The 21,937-nt window shown below is 37.8% G+C and overlaps 2 protein-coding genes across 5 annotated transcripts in view; one reads left to right on the forward strand and one right to left on the reverse strand.

Annotated features, from left to right (window-relative positions):
* Nucleotides 1-10,959, reverse strand: part of LOC101744503 (uncharacterized) — a 113,418-nt gene extending 102,459 nt beyond the window's left edge. For 2 of the 3 annotated variants that reach the window (XR_005245451.2, XM_038015345.2), the window contains exon 1: nucleotides 10,322-10,882. Coding sequence is in view for 2 of the 3 variants with exons in the window: in XM_038015345.2 (XP_037871273.1) it covers nucleotides 10,322-10,514 (193 nt within the window). In the remaining variant the exon portion in view is untranslated. Of the gene's footprint in view, nucleotides 1-10,321 lie in introns of all 3 variants that reach the window. The other variant, XM_038015344.2, reaches the window with a different exon arrangement.
* LOC101742537 (RIB43A-like with coiled-coils protein 2) overlaps nucleotides 1-21,937 on the forward strand; it is an 87,445-nt gene that overhangs the window by 63,742 nt on the left and 1,766 nt on the right. Inside the window, exons 2-9 of one of the 2 annotated variants that reach the window (XM_062672143.1) lie at nucleotides 14,014-14,223; nucleotides 15,082-15,222; nucleotides 16,397-16,557; nucleotides 17,052-17,187; nucleotides 18,746-18,850; nucleotides 19,599-19,738; nucleotides 20,737-20,824; nucleotides 21,449-21,555. In XM_062672143.1, coding sequence (XP_062528127.1) covers nucleotides 14,101-14,223; nucleotides 15,082-15,222; nucleotides 16,397-16,557; nucleotides 17,052-17,187; nucleotides 18,746-18,850; nucleotides 19,599-19,738; nucleotides 20,737-20,824; nucleotides 21,449-21,555 — 1,001 coding nt within the window. In that variant the 5' untranslated portion in view covers nucleotides 14,014-14,100. Of the gene's footprint in view, nucleotides 1-13,935; nucleotides 14,224-15,081; nucleotides 15,223-16,396; nucleotides 16,558-17,051; nucleotides 17,188-18,745; nucleotides 18,851-19,598; nucleotides 19,739-20,736; nucleotides 20,825-21,448; nucleotides 21,556-21,937 lie in introns of those variants that run through there. The other variant, XM_021347493.3, reaches the window with a different exon arrangement.

Here is a 21,937-nt window from a genome sequence, read left to right on the forward strand (position 1 = left end):
GACTCACAAGAGGTTCTACCACCAGTAATTACACAAATTATTTTGCGAGTTTGCGGGTTTAATTTTTATTACACGATGTTATTCCTTCACCGTGTAAGTCAATCGTGAACATTTGTTAAGTACGTATTTCATTAATTATTTAAATATGTAAAAAATACATACATAATAATAAAAATACATACAGCTATACATTAATAACGAAAAATAATTACGTCAATACGTTTGATCTTTAATGTCTTTATCTATCATCGCGTCCTTTATCCGGACGAGTTTGAAACTTCATAAACTGGTTATGGCTGTTCACGGATCGCTTATATTTTTACGAAGCCATAAATATGGAGAATAACGTCCGTCTGGTGTAGTGGTAAGTGACATGGTCACTACATAAGGGGGTCGCGGGTTCGAATCCCGCCAAGGGAAGATATTTGTATGATAAATATAAATGTCTTTTCCAGGGTTATGGATGTATATTAAATATATGCATGTGTATAATAAAAATTTTACATTTATTTCCTTTATCTGGTACCTGTAACACAAGTTCTTTACGAGCTTATCACGGGACCAGTTAACGTGGCGTGATTGTTAGTAAATATTTATTATTTATTTATTTATGAGGTATGAGTAGTTTTAGCGGTTCGTTTCAAAGGCTTAGTGATAGTTACACTAAGCCGGTGATTCCCAACGTGGGGCCCACGCCCCACAAAGAGGCAATTTGATAATTAAGGGGGGCAATCGCACTTAATTAATATAGAAAATCTATATTAAAATTGCTTTGAATTTGATTTCCAGTTTTTTATTATATGTTTTTTGAAATATTACTTACAGTGTTTTGATAACAATTTCATAGTGATTTCTTCCTAAAACCTATCATTTATGTTTCTTAAGTGAACAAATAAAATTTTTAATGTTAAAAATATGTATGGGGGGGCATAAAAATTTTAGAAATGTTACAAGGGGGCCATGGCACAAAAAAGGCTGGGAAACACTGCACTAAGCGGAACTTTGTTCGGTAATGATAACGATAAACTTCATTAAAATTATCAGTAATATTTTAATATGGAGAGGTTACGAATGTACCGACGGAAATATGACCTCGAGACAAACTTAACTTAGACGGACGATAGCTGTTCTGAAAGACAATAAATGAAACTAGAATTTAACAAAAACTAGTGTGAAGCAGTGTACATTACAGAGGTAAACTGAGTTAACTAAGTAAATAAACATACAATGACATGACAAAAAGTAAGTTTTTTTTTGTTTTTGTTTTTTTCTTAGATGGGTGGACGAGCTCACGGCCCACCTGGTGTTAAGTGGTTACTGGAGCCCATAGACATCTACAATGTAAATGCCGCCATCCACCTTGAGATATAAGATTTAAGGTCTCAGTATAGTTACAATATATACTGGTGATATGATTAAACTACCGATTGGATACTACGATATTATTGAGAACTAGCTGTACCCGCGACTCCGTCCGCGTGGAATGGCGACTTAGGGCAACAGTTTTAGGACATATCTTTTGTGTTTATAAACTCCGTCATTTGGGTATTTAGAAAAATCTAATTTAAAATAATGCTTCTCTATACACGACATTACACGTATAGCCATCGGGGATCAAAGCATACAGTTTGCTAGGATTGCTAACATGTGACAGAGCTACATAGCCGTGTGACCGAGTTGACTGTGTGAAAAGCAGTTAACACTAAGATCTACACCCAGAACTTTTAGCATCTGACCTTGGGCTTTATTTATTATCATCGTGATGATCGTGAAGATCTTCCACCGAGCGGGTGATATTGCTCGGTAGACCGACAGTCCGAATGTTGTTGTTCGGAACTTGTATATATGCAAGCTTATCTTGAAAATTTCGGGCAATTGTAAACTATCTTATGTTCTGTGCTGGCTATCGCCACACCATCCATAGCAGCCTTTCCCAAAATGGGCGATAACCCCCCCTTGTGGGTGCTGCTGGCCTAAAGAGGGGCGGTAAGAGACCCAAATAAAAAAGGGGGCGTTGTGTAGGCTTGGGAGGCGATTTGTAATTTCGTCTTGGAGGACTCATAGACACCGACTGAGCTCTCGCTATATTGGTTTTTAAGTAGGTTAAAAAATGGGAGCGCGAAAAAATAATTTATTTTCAAAGTGGGCAGTAGAAAAAACAAGTTTGGGAAGCCCTGATCTATAGAAACTGACAACCCCTCAGCGATAGGTAGCTGTGAGTTCGTTCAAGCCTCAACACATTTACCTCTTTAATAGGTACTGTGAATTGAAAAAGAAATTGCCCATCCAACAGCCAATAGCGTTCCGTGGCAGATATAAGCAGGATAGCGGTACTTATCCGTTCGGTACGTTCTAATCAGAAAATTATCTGCCGACCCACGTTTTGTTTACATTCAATGTAGTATATAAACGTGTAATAAAACAATGATGACAGACAATATAGCGTTCGTATTGATAAGGTAGTGTTTTATAACGATAAAAAATATTAATTAAAATCTCGCGACAATGAACCAGATAACGCAAAAACAATTATTGATAAAATTTGAAACATTTTTTTGTTTAATTGTGTATTCTTTAAAAGTCGTTCTATACCGATAATAATGGTATATTATACATATTTGTGATCTACGAAAAACATGCTTACATTTTAGACAGTTAATTATTTAAATTTAATAGATCCAAAAAAAATACAACATAGAAATTAATCTATATATGTATATAAAAATTAATTACTGTTCGTTAGTCTTACTAAAACTCGAGAACGCCTGGACCGATTTGGCTAACTTTGATCTTGAATTAGTTGTGGAAGTCCAGAGAAGGTTTAGAAGGTAGATAAATATGAAAATGCTCGGAATTAAATAAAAATAACAATTCTGTTTTTCCTTTGATGTGTCCCACGTCGGACGGATTCCTTTTGTTCGTTTTAAGTTTATTTTATACAAAAGCTTAGTTCTATTTATCGATTGAGGCACTACGAAGTCTGCCAGGTCAGTAGTGTAATATAAATGAGATGATTAACGTGTTCGCAAGTGTCGTCGGCGACCACAAACACTATTAAAGACTTAAAACGTCGGGAATAATAAAAATATAAACACTAAACACGAAATTAAATCGTAAATGTAATATTAATTATGTCTACAAATTTTTTATGACGATATCTAGCCATCAACTCACTGCCTATTTATGCCGCAAAACTGTCACATGTTTCGGTTTAAAGGCTAAAACAGCCGCTATATAAAAAGTAAGTCGCGTGTCCGATCCCGTGGTAGATTCTGCGAAGCACTGCTCTTGCTAGGGCTAGTGTTTAGTAGCGTCACCAGGTTAAAGCCCCGTCAGCTCACCTACTCCACCTGAGAATCTAGTATAACCCCTCGAGGTTGCTAGAAAAGGAAGGAAGGAAGGAAAAAAAAGTCCTCAAATCTCGAAGTGGGTGGGATTCACTGCTCTGTTAACCACTTAACTCCAAGAGCCCCGTGAACGCATTCTACAATATATACACAAAATATCTAAAGTAATGCTATTAGAGATTTGCGATTTGACTACTAAGTCAAACTATATGTCAAATCGCAAATTTCTTTTAAAAAAGCTGTTTATTTTTTATTTTTTTTATTGCTTAGTTGGGTGGACCAACTCACGGTCCGCCTGGTGTTAAGTGGTTACCGGAGTCCATAGACATCTACAACGTAAAAATGCCGCCACCCACCTTGAGCCATCAGTTCTAAGGTCTCGCTTTTTACTACGGCTGTCCCGCCCCTCAAACGCATTACTGTTTCATTTCCATTGGTAATTGAGGTTTTAATAAATCCACTTACGGTACAATACAAACTAGTATACAAATATTTAAATGCTCCCAAAAAAAAACGCCCTCGGATCATGGTGCGGTTATTTGCCATATAAAATTAACGCTTATTTACCGCTGCCCGTAAATATGCCATATAAGAATTCCATACATAATAACTACGTTGTAATAATTTTCGAACTTAATTGCATTCTTATTAACTAGTACAAGCCCGCAAGGCCACGAAAGACAGATAAGGCCGACGCAATGTATCATGCAAGTTTCTAACTATTTAATACGTAAACTTAAATGTATTAATAAAAAAATTTTATCGGAAAAAATGTATGGAAGTCGTCGTGGCCTAAAGGATAAGACGTCCGGTGCATACGTGAGCGATGCATCGGTGTTCCAATCTCAGGCGGGTACCAATTTTTCTAATGAAATACGTACTCAACAAATGTTCACGATTAACTTCCGCGGTGAAGGAATAGCATTGTGTAATAAAAATTAATCCCGCACAATTATAATTTGTGTAATTACTGGTGGTAGGACCTCGTGTGAGTCCGCGCGGGTAGGTACCACCGCCCTGCCTATTTCTGCCGTGAAGCAGTAATGCGTTTCGGTTTGAAGGGTGGGGCAGCCCTTGTAATTATACTTGAGACTTTAGAGCTTATATCTCAAGGTGGGTGGCGCATTTACGTTGTAGATGTCCATGGGCTCCAGTAACCACTTAACATCAGGTGGGCTGTGAGCTCGTCCACCCACCTAAGCAATAAAAATAAAAGACTATAATCGTTTCATAATAAATTATTATCTTTATCAAAAGATTTTATAAAACCTTAAACCTGTTATATTTAATTAAATGTACCTACATATTATTATAATCAGCTCACTTGCCGTCTTCGTATCTGCGTCATATAATGTTAGATCTACATAAATTAAATTCATTTGTGTATCGTATATTGATCTGTTGGCAAAAAGTAGATACGCAACTTTGAAATTCTTAATAAAATTCACTCAAAAACTTCACTCAATTCCTGGATTGGATGAAGCGCTTCCATCCGTAATATGATAGGAAAGATACACACATTAAGGGCACGATGATCAACTATTTACAGACAATGCATAAAATAATTTATCAGGTGACTTGTCCAATGAAAAATATTAGCCAAAACGCGATTAGCAGCTTATCAGACATGTTATTACTTTGGCATGTGCTATTACCTAAATTTGTGGAATGTAATTAATTGATGCATCTCAAATAAATGATTGTAATATTGTATTCTCTTTTTTTTCCTTAGATGAGTCGACTATTATCAAAGCCGGCAATCTGACTTTTGGACAATGATTGGTAAATCAGAAAAACGAATTATTGACTTTGTATTCCATTGGCAGTCACAAAACTCTTCGGAACGACATCTTAGATAAATAACAGGTTAATTATTGACCTTTATTTAATGCAGATTTTGAACCGTATTCTTTGAAGGAGACGATTATATTTAAATCAATTTGTATTGACATATCAATATTTTTTTTTGTCCAAATGCACAGATTGCCACCTTTGATAATAGACGACTCAGATATACAATCCGTATTGGAAATGAAAAACGAACACGGACTAGTGCTAACGACCTCAATTTTAATTCAAACTTATTCAGGACCATTGTAAACTGCAGTGTTAGAAGCTGCAACTATGTGTTCACTAGTACAGTTTTACTATTGTTTATGTACATTAAAACGGAGTTAATTAATAAGATGTGTAACAATTACAACGGTTGCACTATGCTTGTGTGTGACTAATTGTTTGACACGTGACAAAAAACGTGGCGCATACACGCATGCGATAACTATTCCATATATGGCGGTAGGTACATTTCCGTGGCAGCTGATGCATTTAAATTAACTAGTGGTCCAAGTTTGTACACTATTATGATTAAATTTTCAAATACTATTACTTCTATAATCACAAAGGGGATTGCCCACTCTCCATAGTGTGCTAGGCCCAAGGTGGACATTAAATATTACTATAAAAATGGACTGATTCAAATTCTTAAATGTATTAGATATCTAAAAAATATATTGAAATTGACGCCACTATTATAAAAAATATAATAAAAATAAAAAATCGTTTTGAGGTTAATTTTCTATATAAATACCTCAAGAACTTTTCTTTTTTTAATGTTTAAGATGTTCCTAATGTATTTTTATCCAATTGTAGTTATTAGGGTATAAAATACACACATACTTCTTTAAATATCTATATTATTCTATATTTTCATCTTCATACACAATTAGTAAATCATCTAAAAATAGCACAGGAGAGCATATACACGGTTTTAAATCTCGGTCAGGTTAAAACCACAATTCACACAATGGTTTTCAGCCGTAGTATGAAACGTTATTGATAAAAGCAAAATAAATCGAAGAAAAATCAAAACACATCCATTTTGAACGCAAGCACAAGCAGCAAGCGAAGTGTCAGTCAGTCAGATTAAAATCAGTGTTGTCAGTATAAAGAAAAATAATTACATGAAATTCATATATCGATCATTTTTTTAAATAACCGATATTGGATTTATTTCTTAATCTTTTTTTTACGAGTACACATTATATTTTTTTTTTATGTTTTTGTTTTAGTTGTACATATTGAAATAACAATACAAGTTAAGTTTTTTTTTATTGCTTAGATGGGTGGACGATCTCACAGCCACCCTGGTGTTAAGTGGTTACTGGAGCCCACAAACATCCACAACGTAAATGCGCCACCCACCTTGAGATATAAGTTCTAAGGTCTCAAGTATAGTAACAAGTTAAAGTCCAATGGGTATGTCTTTGATGTTATTTTATGTGCTGAAAATCGATTAAAATCGATTGATTAATGATAATATTGAAAATGATTTATTTATATGTTTTTTTATATACTTAAAATGTTTACTTAATACGTAAAAGGTTTTGAAGTTGGCAATATTTTTCCCGCAAAAATAAAATTCTTGTTTTTTTCAATAGAGTTACTTTTTTTAAACTACTTATTGTAAACTGTAGTGGCGCTTATTTGGAAGAAAGTAAATGCATATTTATTTATGACAAAATTAATGCACTAAGTATTTTTTCTCTAATCTATTGTCCGCTTTGGGCCTGAAATGGGCCGTCCCCTTTCACCAAGACTTACACTATAGAAAAATATTAATAAAGACAAACAATATTTAATCTATTCTCAATTTGACCACAGACGTCAAGAACAAAAGTTTGACAATAAATAAATAGTATACATGCGTGTGTGCGTCAAATACATGGTATTAATTGTATTGTATTGTATTAATGTTTTTTTAGAAATAATTTAAAAATATATTAACATTCTGCACTCCTTCTCTATATTCTCTATAAGTGTGGGAAATTTCGTACTCCGCCGTCCGCGCAATTTTCGTAAAAAGGGATACAAAGTTTTTCCTTCACGTATTAATATATAGAATACGCAACCTATTGTATTTTAAGCTTTGCATATGATATCTAAACAGTGGCCTCGGAATGTTAATTCTCCCAGTCAGCTGAGAAATTCGTTAAAAGGTGAACCGGCCGCCGAAAAAGGTTTGTCGTTCATACTTTTTGTACTATTTTTTGTTTTCGTCAGGCAATCTTGTGGAACCTGTTTCTCGGACGTAGACCTTTCTTCGGAAATTTCGCTGATTATCTATACTTCTATACTAATATCATAAAGAGGAAAGATTTGTTTGTTTGTATTGAATAGGCTCCGAAACTACTGAACAGATTTGAAAAATTCTTTCACTGTTTTGAAGCTACACTATTCCCGAACGACATAGGCTATACCATTTTTGAAAAAAATTAGGGATCCTTACTAAAACTCCAATAATGGAACCCAAAGTGTAAAAAAAATACCTAAAATATTATTTACATCGCGTGCCCTGCGAAAACTATTGATGATAGAATAAAATAATGTACTACGAATTTGTAGAACACATTATTATTTACAAAAAGCGTCGCGACACCATATACACCGCAATAAGTGTTGTTTTATTTAAAATAATAAAACAACGTCAAATATCGTTGAAATTTTCGTTAAAGACCCGAGCGGAGCCGGAGTGGGCCGCTAGTAAACTATATAGAGGGAAATTGTACGATTGAATGTATAGTCGACGGGGGCGTGGTATCTGTCTAGAATCATTCGTACAAAAAAAAAACACAACAGCACAACGAAGATGTAGGTACATTAAATGTCCGTGCAAAATCTACGCGGTTTCGGTCAATGAACTTGAATTGAAAAATGCACGCGTGAAAATTAATGTAAATTATTTATCTTGATACCAATACGGCTTCAAGTGGAGGAGAACAATTTAAATCAACGAAGAATAAAACAAATCGGTTCAGTTTGAGAAATTGTTGTACCTACTCTTCATAAAATAAACTCTCCCCGAGTTTACTTTATGATGAGTAGGTACCATTGAAATCAGTCAATGGGCAGGTGCATTATGTACGGTAGACGATCTTAAAGTTAAAACCAAAATTTTCCGGACAACCGTTTTCATATAAGGAAACACTGAGAAATATACGGCAGATATATAGGTATTTCCGTGAAGTAGGTAAGTCAAACATTGTTTTTTTATTGCTTATATGGGTGGACCAGCCCACAGCCCACCTGGTGATAAGAGGTTACTGGAGCCCATAGACACCCACAACGTAAACGCGCCACACACCTTGAGATATTAAAACGGCTGCCCCACCCTTCAAAGCGAAATGCACCACTGCTTCACGGCAGAAATAGGCAGGGTGGTAATACCTACCCGTGCGGACTCACAAGACGTCCTACCATCAGTAAATTCCTACAATGTATGTACGTATTAAATTACTTACATACCAAAATAATACATAGTAGGTACTCACCTTAGCCATAAGATTACGCTGATGTTCATCACCAAAGTCCAAAAGATACGAGAAAATAAACTGCCAATGATACTAATATCAAAGTATTGACATCATTCATACTGATAGGCCGTAATTGGCCGAGCCAAACGAACGAAGGACACTGCCAACATGCAAACGCTATTTTGGCGCCCGTTTCTTTTGCGACAAGAATGTTTTGCTAAACATAGACTTAGTCCGCGCTTTGTTATATAATTCACGATCGCAATCATAATTGATAACTATAAAATATAAATTAATAGAGCAAAAAACTATTTTATACGTATAGAAAAGATTTGATGAATGAGATGATGATGAAGTCGTCGTGGCCTTAAGGATAAGACGTTCGATGCATTCGTGTTGAGCGATGCACCAGTGTTCGAATCTCAGGCGGGTACCAATTTTTCTACTGAAATACGTACTCAACAACTGTTCACGATTGACTTCCACGGTGAAGGAATAGCATCGTGTAATAAAAATCAAACCCGCAAAATTATAAGGGGTACCACCGCCCCGCTTATTTCTGCCGTGAAGCAGTAATGCGTTTCGGTTTGAAGAGTGGGGCAGCGGACTCACAAGATTTTTTACCACCAGTAAAACATCTTTATTGTAATCTTTTTGTTTTAGATTCATCTGCAAATATTTGGTGACCGCTTGCCATACATCAACCGTCTTAACAAACATTTGGCTTGGGATAATCGAATCTATAATTTAAATAAAAGACAAGGTTACGTTTTCATCATTTATACCAGTCTGTTCTAATAATTCAAAGCCACGAGTTCCTAATCTAATCTAACGCACAAAACGGCGCAACGAAATCGAGATACCCAAATCAACATCCAATACCATCATTGCCCGGTCAACAGCCATGATCACCAAACAAGAGATCTCAGAATCGCGTCTCGAATTAAAAACGCTTTTTAACCGGACAAACACAAATGCTCATTTTATATCAACACACTGACACACGAGAATAGATTAATGGCCGCCGAACGCGTTGCGAAAATATTTAAATATGTTAACCTTGATCGTTTGGAACAGTTAACGAGTTGATACGCATGTGTGTTAAATAACAAAAATAACATGTGGCTTCGTGTCTGTTTTATTTTTCTTACATAGCTCTAATCGTGCACAGTGATAATGGGGAAAATCGCAGGCGCATTTTTGAGTTTGACATTCCTTTTTTTTTTAAACGTAACGGACTTCTTACTTGTTTTTGAGCGCGTAATGAGGTCGGATCTCTCGCTGCTGATACTGATTATTGTTATTGTATAATACTTATTCATTTAAAAGTTCGTTTTTCATCTAGATTTTTTTACACGAAAAAAGCAGATACATTTGTAACAATAAAACTAAGTTTACTAAATTAAACCCCAGCACCAAAATAAAATTAATAAATTATTGTGAAAAGAATAAGGACACCTGCACTCATTTTTGTTATCACAACTTTTAATGTTGTTATAACTTCAAACATCCATAAAAACAAAACCGTATTTTTTCCATAATAATTTTGCATAACATCATTTTCAGAGATAATTTAGAGTTGAAAACAAAGTGTTGCCATGCCAGATTTATTAAGGTCCTTGAAAAAAAAGATAGCTAAAATTATATTTAAAATTTTCATCTTACCTTTCCTCCTTCCGTAGGGCCCACAAAACGAATTGCCTTTGCCAATAACATTGTCGTCGATGGCTCTGATCAACTTCTCCTTGTCTTCGTATTTTTCCTCACGGGAGATCGACCCCCATCTTGTGGGTAAGTCTTCTTGCATGGATTCCGATTTGCCTTTTGTGCCTCTTGGCTTTTTCAAAACACTTGTCATAATTCACATAGCACAGCGCAATAAAAATAGTACACTGAAATCACAGAACGCTTTTTTTTGTTTTTATTTTTTTTGAATTTCTAATTCACCAACCGAGTGTTTCTTCGTAAATAGTGCGTTAGTTTATCGCGTTTATCACGTTGTGACGGGCACGTGCTACGTATCGCGCGGCAATCGAACGAATGACGACGACTGAATCTGAACTACGAAGTAATCCGAGAGAGATAACCTTGTTCGAGCGGCGTGGCTCCGCACTCCGCGGCATAGAGCGAGTAATACGTAGGTACATTATTGAATACAAACAGGACGCCGAGCCGGTGACTTGAAGTTCGTGACCGTAAGACCGCACATCGGCGCCCTTCCCGCATTTTCAGGTTGCCAACATAAAAAAAACGTATACGATTAAAACGCGAAATGTTCTAACCTATTTACTTCTTTAGTTCCTGGAATATATTAAGTGTATAATCTATGTTTAGTTCTATTCAATTTGTCATGCGCATGTGGTTGCGGCGAATCGATTTTTGTTTGAGATTTCAATGGAAATTGTTATGTGACTGCATTTCCTTTAGACTGGAACAACTACGGTTGTTATTAGATTTATTTAATGCAATGCGATGTTCGAATCTTATAGGCAGGTGCCAATTTTTCTAATGAAATACGTACTTAACGTATGCATAATATATTCATGATTAACCTTGATGATAAAGGGAAAACATCATGTAATAAAAATCAAAGCCGCCAAATTATAATTTGCGCAATTATTAGTGATAAGACGTCTTGTGAGTCCGCACAGGTCGTTTTTTTTTTATAGCTCACATGGGTGGACGAGGTCACAGCCAACCTTGTGTTAAGTGGTTACTGAAGCCCACAGACATCTATGATGTAAATGCGCCACCTACCTTAAGATATAAGTTCTAAAGTCTCAGTATAGTTACAACGGCTGCCCCACCCTTCAAACCGAAACGCATTACTGCTTCACCCCTTGTGACCTCTTGTGAGTCCGCACGGGTGGGTATCACCACCCTGCCTATTTGTGCCGTGAAGCAATACGTTTCGTTTTGAAGGCTGAAGCAGCCGTTTTACTAGAAAACTGAGGCTTTAGAACTCATGTCTCAAGATGGATGGCAGCATTTACGTTATAGATGCCTACAAGCTCCGGTCCACTCGTCTAAGCAATAAAAAGTGCTCACTAGCTATCACAATAATATACAAAGCCTACGTTAGATTATACAGGTAAAAGGCTATTTGGTTTAAAGGCTTTTTTATGATTTATGTATTACTGGTGGCCCGGAGGCCTTTCTAGTTTCACCAGGACAGGTGGGCGAGCAAAGGCTCAGCCAGGAGGGGTGGGATTTGCTAACAGCTGCCCGAGCGCCTCCGAACAAGACGTAACAACTCAAGAGCAACTGCTTCGTGAATGAATCTACTACCGGATCGGAATCACGACCCGCTGAAAAGATCCGGCGAGAAACTCAGCGGGCTGGTGTTTAGGTTAGGTTGCACGTCGAGCTCTTTGCCGAGTTCGACGAGTACGGTTACCGGGGTCTCTAAGACTGCTCCTAGTGTTAGAGCTGAAGGCGTCTAATGCATGAGTTATTGGATCTGATGGATCCGTAAGGACGTGTAACGACACTTTTACAACTATCCATTATTGATGTGTATCTTTAAATGTAACGCCAAATACCAAATCGAAGAGGGAATTGAAAAAGGTAAACAAATAAATCGAGGGGTGAAATTTGGCTATTTGGTATAAGCGACATTTTTGCAAATTTACAGGAGAACAACTTGAAGTTTAAAATTTGGAAAGAATGTCATAACAAAAAAAAAATAGCTATTTGAATGGAGTAAGCTTAATTGAAGTTCAATTAAAAACATCGAACTGTTGATGCTAATAACAAAGAAAACGCACCATTAATTACAATGATAAATGTCGCGTGTTAAGTGAAATGTTGCTTAAATCAAATAGCATGGCACTCCTCAATGTGATGTCTTAAATATCACGCGTTTAAATACTTTGTGGTCACCGTCCTCGCCAAAACCCGTCGCTTGCGACGAAGTCTCGACGAGTAAATTTACCCATACACCGAGCCCTCTGAGCTTCTCGTCGGATCTTCTCAGTGGGTCGTTTTTCCGATCCGGTGGTAGATTCTGCGAAGCACTGCTCTTACTAGGGCCAGTGTTAGCAACACTTCCGGCTTGAGCCCCGTGAGCTCACCCACACGTTAAGGCGAAGCTGAAATAGCTTTTTTTTTATTGCATAGATGGGTGGACGAGCTCACAGCCTGGTGTTAAATGGTTACCGGAGCCCATAGACATCTACAATGTAAATGCCGCCACCTACCTCGAGATATAAGTTCTAAGATCTCAGTATAGTTACAATGGCTGCTCTACCCTTTAAGCCAAAACGCATTACTGCTTCACGGCAGAAATAGGCGGGGTGGTGGTACCTACCCGTGTGGACTCACAAGAGGTCTTACCACCAGTAATTACGCAAATTATAATTTTGCGGGTTTGATTTTTATTACAAGATGTTGTTCCTTCACCGTGTAAGTCAATCGTGAACATTTGTTGAGTACGTATTTCATCGTAGAAAAATTGGTACCCGCCTGGGGTTCGCACACCGGTGCATCGCTTCAACACAATTGCACCGGACGTCTTATCCTTTAGGCCACGACGACTTCAAAAGCCATACTACATACATACCAAGGCAGGGATTAAAAGAGATACTAAAGTCCGGCTATTAGGTACTAATAGAACTTCACAGTTAGAACTGTAGCATAACTGATAATTCAAGGTAGTTGCCAACTAATGGACAGTAAACTCGTTTGCCCACCAGCTCTAATAAAAACTAGTCATTTAACATTCAATCGCTTCATTGATTTGTGACGTCAGCATACCCGGCTTAGAACAACGCGCCAACGACCTGATCCTTTTGTTCATTTCAAAACTCAATTACGGGAAATTAATTTCCTTTCTTTTAAGAGATATGTTATTTATTTATTTTTTAGTTGCATCGACAAAGTGATCATCAATACAAAACATTGACAAATTGACGATAAGTACATGATAGATGTCACCTCAATTATATGTGCAATTGACAGTGCAATAGTGGACAAAATCTTGAAATTACTAATTGATTAGATTAATTTCATAAAAATACAATAAATAATTTTAAGAAATACGAAAACTAGAATAGTACTTTTTCACTAAGTAACAAGATTTTTGATATTATTTACACATGAATATAATTATATAATGCTATCTCAATTGAACATTATTTTAATACACGGTTCACGCCTCAACCTCGGATTTGAGTTACAATAAAATAAATTAAACTGAAGAAGGTTTCGAATATATTTTTTAACAAAACATTGGAAGACCCGCTTTTCCTTACCGACCTTCTTTCTGTCCTTCTCGGTTTCCATGACAACGCTTATGTTTTATTATTTGTTCGATACAGAATTTGGGAACGTAGGTAATACTTAGTTTATTTTGGAAGGGAACGGAGCACTTCCAAGGGAAGGGAACGGAGCACTAATACGGACGGACGTTAGCGATATCGGAACGGATTTAGAAGAAGAAAAAAATGCTGAAATTACAAATAGCCAACGAACAGGACAGAAAAGAAGCACAGAATAGAGAGAGGAGGAGACAGTGTGAACTAGAAAGGAGAAATAGGATCTTCAATGCGAGAAACAGGAAAATTGGTGTAAGAAATCAAATCAATATTTACTTCAGTAGAGGCTGATATGGTAGTGCTTGGGGAGATGGTAAATTGTTAAATCGCTTTAGGTTTTTGGATAATTTAGCGTTATTTTCAATTCTTGCAATAAATCTTGAACCATTGTAGGAGAAAATAACAGATTAGTAATAATGAAAAGTAATACAATATAACACAATTTATTAGATTAATAAGGTACTTTATTAAGGTACTTATTTAACTTTATAGCGGACTTAAGAGCAAAAAAATTACGACCTTAGGAATTTGAGCCAAATAAATTGAATATAAATGAATGAATGCCTAACACTTTTATGAAAATTAAAAGATAAGCTCTTAATCGGCAATCTTAAATACCATCATTATAAAACACTTAGCGCCGAAGACTGCTATCAATACAAGCCACTCAGCCCGAATTGCAGATTATCCAATTCCCGCTGCATTTCGAAAATTGTTGTTGATTTATTGACCTTTTTGGAGAACCGACGAAGAGTGTGTACATACTCAACACCAAGAAAACTACATCGTTTATCAGTTTTCGTGACAAACACAATGTCATCGATTTAAAAATCAACGTGTACAGTACCAGGCAATAAATATTGCATATGGATATTTAGAAAGAGACAGTCGTCTAATTTTATTATTGTTGTAGAGCTTTACCTGTGTGCGATGAAACACCAACGATCCCGTATCTATAGAGATTAAATGTCATTAGGTAATGTGCGACAGATATAACGCTCTACAAAGCAAAAATTAACCGTCTCTTTCCCGCGGTCGATGTGCAACATTTATCGCCGGGTACTGTAAGTTAATTTTTGAAGGTTTATCGTCGTAACATTTAATCTGCAGGTAGATGTTCCGTTCCTCGAGCGTCAGGTCCAAGAGAAGAGATCAGAACGAGAGGAGCAGCAAAGACGGGAGCTGGCCTTCGCGCAACAGATGATCAAAGACAGTAACCTGGCCGCGGTCTTAGAAGCCAGACAGAGAGAAGTGAGTTTAATTCGTTAGCAATTATCATTTAGCACGGTGACCTTTTTTTTTGGACTCCTACCTATGCTGATAGCCTTGAGAGGCTATTTCAGCTTCACCCTAACATGTAGGCGAGCTCACGGGGCTCAAACTAGAATGTTGCTAACGCTGGCCCTAGCAAGAGCTGTGCTTCGCAGAATCTACCACCGGATCGGAAACGCGACCCACTGAGAAGATCCGACGAGAAACTCAGTGGCCTATGTCTGTGGGTTAAATAGTGACCTCGAGTACTCGTGAAACAAACCGGAGACCGAACAAGGATTCCGCTTTTGACAACGCAATGGAATTTGAATAATCTGTCTTAATTTTCATAGCGGCGCTTATGATTGCTGAGAATGAAATAGGAAGCAGTGGACTGTTTGTTGTTTAACCTTCTTTTTAAGAGCTTTGTTTTAGTATATTAATTAGCATAGAATGATGCCTAGTTTTGTATAGTATAGATGATTGTATCTCTCTTCTTGCTGCTTTTTGACAGAAATAGGATACATTTCTTTTAATTGTTTAGACGTGTGAAAGAACTCACGGTTCACCTGGTATTAAGTGGTCAACGCAGCCTATACACACGGCGTATGCCGCCACCAAACACTTTATATTTGATATGTACATGTGTCAATTGTATTGTAATAATCCAAATTAATGTATTGGTTGCTTACATTTTTATTTCCTGATATTATTTCTTCATCGTGGAAGTCGTTTGTGAGTATGTGTTAAGTATATCATTAGAATTGGTACCCGTCTGCGGGATTCGAACACCGGCACAGCCGCATCGCTGAATGTGACTACAACAGACGACTTATTCATTAGGCCACGACGACTCGTTCCCCTACGATATAACAATTTGACGGTATTCAGTAGTTAATTAAATTTGCGGGTTGGAGACGAAATGTTTTAAGAGCTATATTACACTAGCAACCCGCCCTCGCTTCGCTTCGGAAACTGTAATTTATTATTGGTTTCTCCACTATTTAATGGATGTTATTATACATATAAACCTTCCTCTTCAATCACTCTATCTATTTAAAAAAACCGCATCAAAATCCGTTGCGTAGTAGATTTAAGTATACATAGGGATATAGGGACAGAGAAAGCGACTTTGTTTTATACTATGTAGTGATAATCATAATGGTTATCGCAGGAACGTCGTCGTATCGGCTTGGAAATAGACAAGTACCGTCAGAATTACCAACGAACCGAGGATCGACGCGAGTTTGACCTGAACGACCCCGACGTTCTTAAGAAGCAGCTGCCCCCGAGAGCTTCCGATGGTGATCCTGTCGGAATGTCCAGTGCACAAAAGTATGAACCGTTTGCGTGTGTATGTGACATGAAAGTGTGATTTTTAGCATCAGTAGTATGCCTTGTTCATGTCGTGTTAATATGAGATCATATGAGATAGTCCATACAAGTTACGATTCGTTTTCGGATCAGGTATTTTAATCCAAACATGATACGACTAAACTCGTATACTGGCAGCACCTCATTACGGATCCTCCCGATCCATTAACGGTGCTTTTAGGTACCTCAAGCACCTAGGGTTCGACGAGTAAAGTAACCCATAGACACAGCCCACTGAGTTTCTCGCCGGATCTTCTCAGTGGCTCGCGTTGCCGATCCGGTGGTAGATTCTGGTATTGCTAGGACCAGTGTTAACAACACTTCCGGTTTGAGCCCCGAAAGCTCACCTACACGCTAGGGTGAAGGCTGAAATAGCCTCTAGGTAGAAAAAAAGAACAACAAAAAAAGAGATAGAGAGTGAGTTGTTAAATCAATGCGTATTTCACGGTCCATAGATTCGAAGGTGAAGATTTAAATTACGAAGAACGGAAGAAGCTGATGGCGGCCCAGAAGAACGCCTGGCTCGAACAGCAGGTCCAAGAACGGAAGGGCGCCGAGGAAGAACGCAAAAAAGCCGAAGCAGCATATATGGTGAGCAAGCGATCGGGGGACCCGGGTAAATTACCCCAAATGGGGTAAAATGAAATTGTGGGGGGTAAAAATGAAAGTTTTGTGAGTAAAAAGTATATAATGAAGGGAAACTTCTTTAGAATCGTTAAATTTTTAGTTATTGTTTTCTTTTCAAAATTTTATGGGGGCTAGCTATAATATGAAAGATGCTAAAAAGAAGCGATTTAGTTTTTTTTTGTTCTCCACCATGGGGTTATATCAACTTACACAAAAATAATTTGGGGTAACAAAAAAGTTCCCCGACCGCTGTGGTATATAGTAAATATGCGGTATCACTGATGGTGAGGGGTCTTGTAATTCGGCAAAAGTAGGCACCACAACACAATTGAAAATTTCTTTAGAAACTGATATAGTATTATTTTTTAATGTTTATATCTAAATTAAAACTTTTTTTTTGTTTTATTTTAATCTCGCATTTCTAATTTTCAATTTTTTTTTTTTTTTTTATTGCTTAGATGGCTGGACGAGCTCACAGCCCACCTGGTGTTAAGTGGTTACTGGAGCCCATAGACATCTACAACGTAAATGCGCCACCCACCTTGAGATATAAGTTCTAAGGTCTCAAGTATAGTTACAACGGCTGCCCTACCCTTCAAACCGAAACGCATTACTGCTTCACGGCAGAAATAGGCAGGGTGGTGGTACCCATCCGCGCGGACTCACAAGAGGTCCTACCACCAGTAATTACGCAAATTATAATTTTTGCGGGTTTGATTTTTATTACACGATGTTATTCCTTCACCGTGGAAATCAATCGTAAACAATTGCTGAGTACGTATTTCATTAGAAAAATTGGCACCCGCCTGAGATTCGAACACCGGTGCATCGCTCAACACGAATACATCGGACGTCTTATCCGTTAGGCCACGACGACTTCTAATTCTAATTTTCTTTCCAACAATTCTAACAGTTTTCATGGTCATGTACTACGAATTAATTAAGTCATTTAATTGTGACTGCGACTCACGAAAACCCGATTAGGTTATAAATGTCGAGACCTCAAGGATAAGATAAACAACGTACATCGTGGGTGGCTTGTTTACAAGTACAATGCGATGCAATTAAAATCACTTTTACAATATAAGTTCGAGTTTTGCATTGTCATCATTTTAATTTACGAATACAGTTTTCGTGGTCACCGATGACTAATGTATTATTTGTCGACATTTGTCTCGTGGTAAGACCTCTTGTGAATCCGCACGGGTAGGTACCACCACCCTCTCTATTTCTGCCGTGAAGCAATAATGCGTTTCGGTTTGACGGGCGGGACAGCCGTTGTAACTATACTGAGACCTTAGAACTTATATCTGAAGGTGGGTGGCGCATTTACCTTGTAGATGTTTATGGGCGATTTAACATCAGTTAGGTCATCAGCTCATTAACCAATCTAAACAATAAGGAATAAACCGGTACGCGCAATTGTTTTGCGGCCAAATAGGGGCGTTGGTGGTACCACATGGGCTCTACAACAATCAAAGAAGTTTGACGCACAGCAATGATAAATAAAACTTCTCGACAGATGGCAATAAAAGCTCGCGACCTAAGAGCCAGTGAGCTTGACAAGCTTGAGCGAGAATGTCGCTACAGACTCGGGCAGGCCAATTTGCGGTATAATGAAGCTTTGGTAAGTCACCTTGTTTTTTTTATATCGAAATTTAAAAGTTTCAAGTCTCAATATAGTTGGTAATCACTTAACAACCGTGAGTACGTTCATGAAATAAATACATAAATAAGCATCTACATCCTAACGATCAATTGTCTTCTCTACATACCTGACCATATGGTACAATGAGTTGGTCATAAGTCTGTTTGACCAACGAAGCGATCTTAGTAATAGCGTTATGGCAAGGTACCCTAAGAAAGCACATAAATGAGCATGTACTAACATCTACAGTCATCTGATGAATGAAATTCCCGAAATAGACTATTTTACCATGTAAGATTCACAAACTTTTACACACGCATTTCTTCGCTATGAACAGAAAGGACAAAAACATATTTGGAATGACAGAATTTCGTGAACATGTTTAATTCCTATTTCTGCCGTGAAGCAGTAATGCGTTTCGGTTCGAATGGTGGGGCAGCCGTTGTAACTATACTTGAGACCTTAGAACTTATATCTCAAGGTGGGTGGCCCATTTACGTTGTGGATGTGTATGGGCTCCAGTAACCACTTAACACCAGGTGGGCTGTGAGCTCGTCCACCCATCTAAGCAATAAAAAAATTAGTTTCTAATTAAATAGATAGGAAACGGAACGAATTGAATTCGTAAAAACACTAGAAATTCGGGTCCGCGCGTAGTTTGAATAGCCACTTTCACTACCAATGATTGGTTAGAGAAAAATAAATAACCTAGAAATTATATTTTCAGGCGGCAGAAAAGAAACAAATTGAGCAGATAATGAAAGAGCAGGAAGAGGCTGACAACACAGCTGAGATGTACAACAATCTTACATCGGACATGCTCACCGAGAACCCTGATGTCGCCAAGAGTGCACTGGGACAAAACAGGTAAGAAATTACACTTCAAAGCTTTAGCTTCAAACAACCCAACTTCTTTTTTTTTGTTGCTTAGATGGGTGGACGAGCTCACAGCCCACCTGATGTTAAGTGGTTACTGGAGCCCATAGTCATCCACAACGTAAATGCGCCACCCACCTTGAGATATGAGTTCTAAGGTCTCAAGTTTAGTTACAACGGCTGCCCCACCCTTCAAACCGAAACGCATTACTGCTTCACGGCAGAAATAGGCAGGGCGGTGGTACCTACCCGCGCGGACTCACAAGAGGTCCTACCACCTGTAATTACGCAAATTATAATTTTGCGGGTTTCATTTTTATTACACGATGTGATTCCTTCACCGTGGAAGTAAATCGTGAATATTTGTTTAGTACGTATTTCATTAGAAAAATTGGTACCCGCCTGAGATTCGAACACCGGTGCGTCGCGCTCAACGCGAATGTACCGGACGTCTTATCCGTTAGACCACGACGACTTCTTACTGCAAAGCAAAGATGAGACAACCGTTTCATAACAATCAAAACTTTGTCATCACGACTGACAAGATACACAGCGCCATTCACATTATTATGTCGATGGCATCCATCGTTTAATATTTTTGTTTGGAGAATACGGTAACCGTCATATCGATTAAAAACATCGATTCCACTATCTGGGTCAAAAAAGGCTGTATTTCCGTTGTATGGATTCCCACTGAGTTTCTCGCCGAATCTTCTCGGTGGCTCGCTATTCTGATCTGGTGGAGATTCTGCGAAGCACCGCTCTTGCTGGACCAGAAATTAGCAGTTTCTTTTAGTCTGGGCGCAGTGAACTCGCCCACCATTTTGTTCGGGCCTACCCAGATAGGTACCTACACTGTATTTTTTTTACAATACTGGCTTTTTAGGGCGTACTTAGATAGCTATAGTTTGAAATCTGTCCAATGTCTCTGGCATTAACTACGCCATCGTGGAAAATTATAGAGGTGAATAAATATGTGTATTCGACAGAGCGATCGGGTTCATGTACAAGGGTATGAATCAAGAGGAGCTTAAGAAATTCTACGCAGGGCAAAAGGAACAAATGGAAGCTGCGAAGGTATGTTCCTACATCAAAATGTTGTAGGCCAATATTAACTATAGCTTCTTAAAATTACTGTAAAATATGACAGTCTTTAGGTATATTGATAAGTAAACAATCACTTTTGATGACTAGGTAATCCCAATATCCCAATTCGCTGGTAGCGTAAGGGACTATTTCAGCTACGTCTGGACTGGTAGGTGAGCTCACGGGCTCAACCTGAGTTAATTTGCTAACACTAGCCCTAGCAAGAGCAGTGCTTCGCAGAATCTACCACCGGATCGGAATCGCGACCCACTGAGAAGACTTGGCGAGAAACTCAGTGGGCCGCTTTCTATGTTCACATAGTAAAAGAGGAAGCTTCCTACACATGGTGCACACTGTTTAAGTGCGTGCCGTGGAAGACGACTAAGCTATTCACCGGAGACTAAGCAGCAGCTATTTCTATGTCGTGTTATATTGTACCACGAACGCCAACCGATATTCATTGAGACGTATTATAGGCCCGCGAAAGTGGCTACCACTAGCCTTCCTATTTTCTCAATGATACGAAGCAATTATTATGATAAATTTGAGATTTTGTCTTAATATGGGAGACGAAGCTTTTGGAGTTAAATCTTACATTCCATTTTATTTTTTTAGGTTAAACGTGAGGCCGAACAAAAGATGGAAGCTGAATGGCAAGCGCTGTCCAAATCAATTCAGAGAGAAGTTGCTGTCCAAGACATTGAGGATAAACGAAAACGAAGGTATGCTATTTTGGATTCGAAACTAGTGTCATTTTTCGGTACAATAATGTAGTTTAGCGAGCTTAAATGATAATAAGTTTTAATATGTGACTCGTGCGATGCGTCACTTGTCGGCAACAATGAGGCCAAATTGGAATTTACTTGCGTTAAATTCTGACAGAAAAGTTAGATGAACATATCGAGGTGTGAAAGATTGCCACTCATATTGCGACATGAGGTGGATTTAGTTTAATAATATATAATTTAATTTAATAATATTAATAATAAATTTAGTTTAAGTGTGAAAGATGATTAAAAAATTAATATCGCCACTCATCTTGCGATATGAGGTGGATTTAGTTTAATATCGAGGTGTGAAAGATGATTAAAAAATTAATATCGC

The sequence above is a fragment of the Bombyx mori genome, chromosome 14, assembly GCF_030269925.1.
Source record: "Bombyx mori chromosome 14, ASM3026992v2".
In the NCBI taxonomy this organism is placed as follows: Eukaryota; Metazoa; Arthropoda; class Insecta; order Lepidoptera; family Bombycidae; genus Bombyx; species Bombyx mori.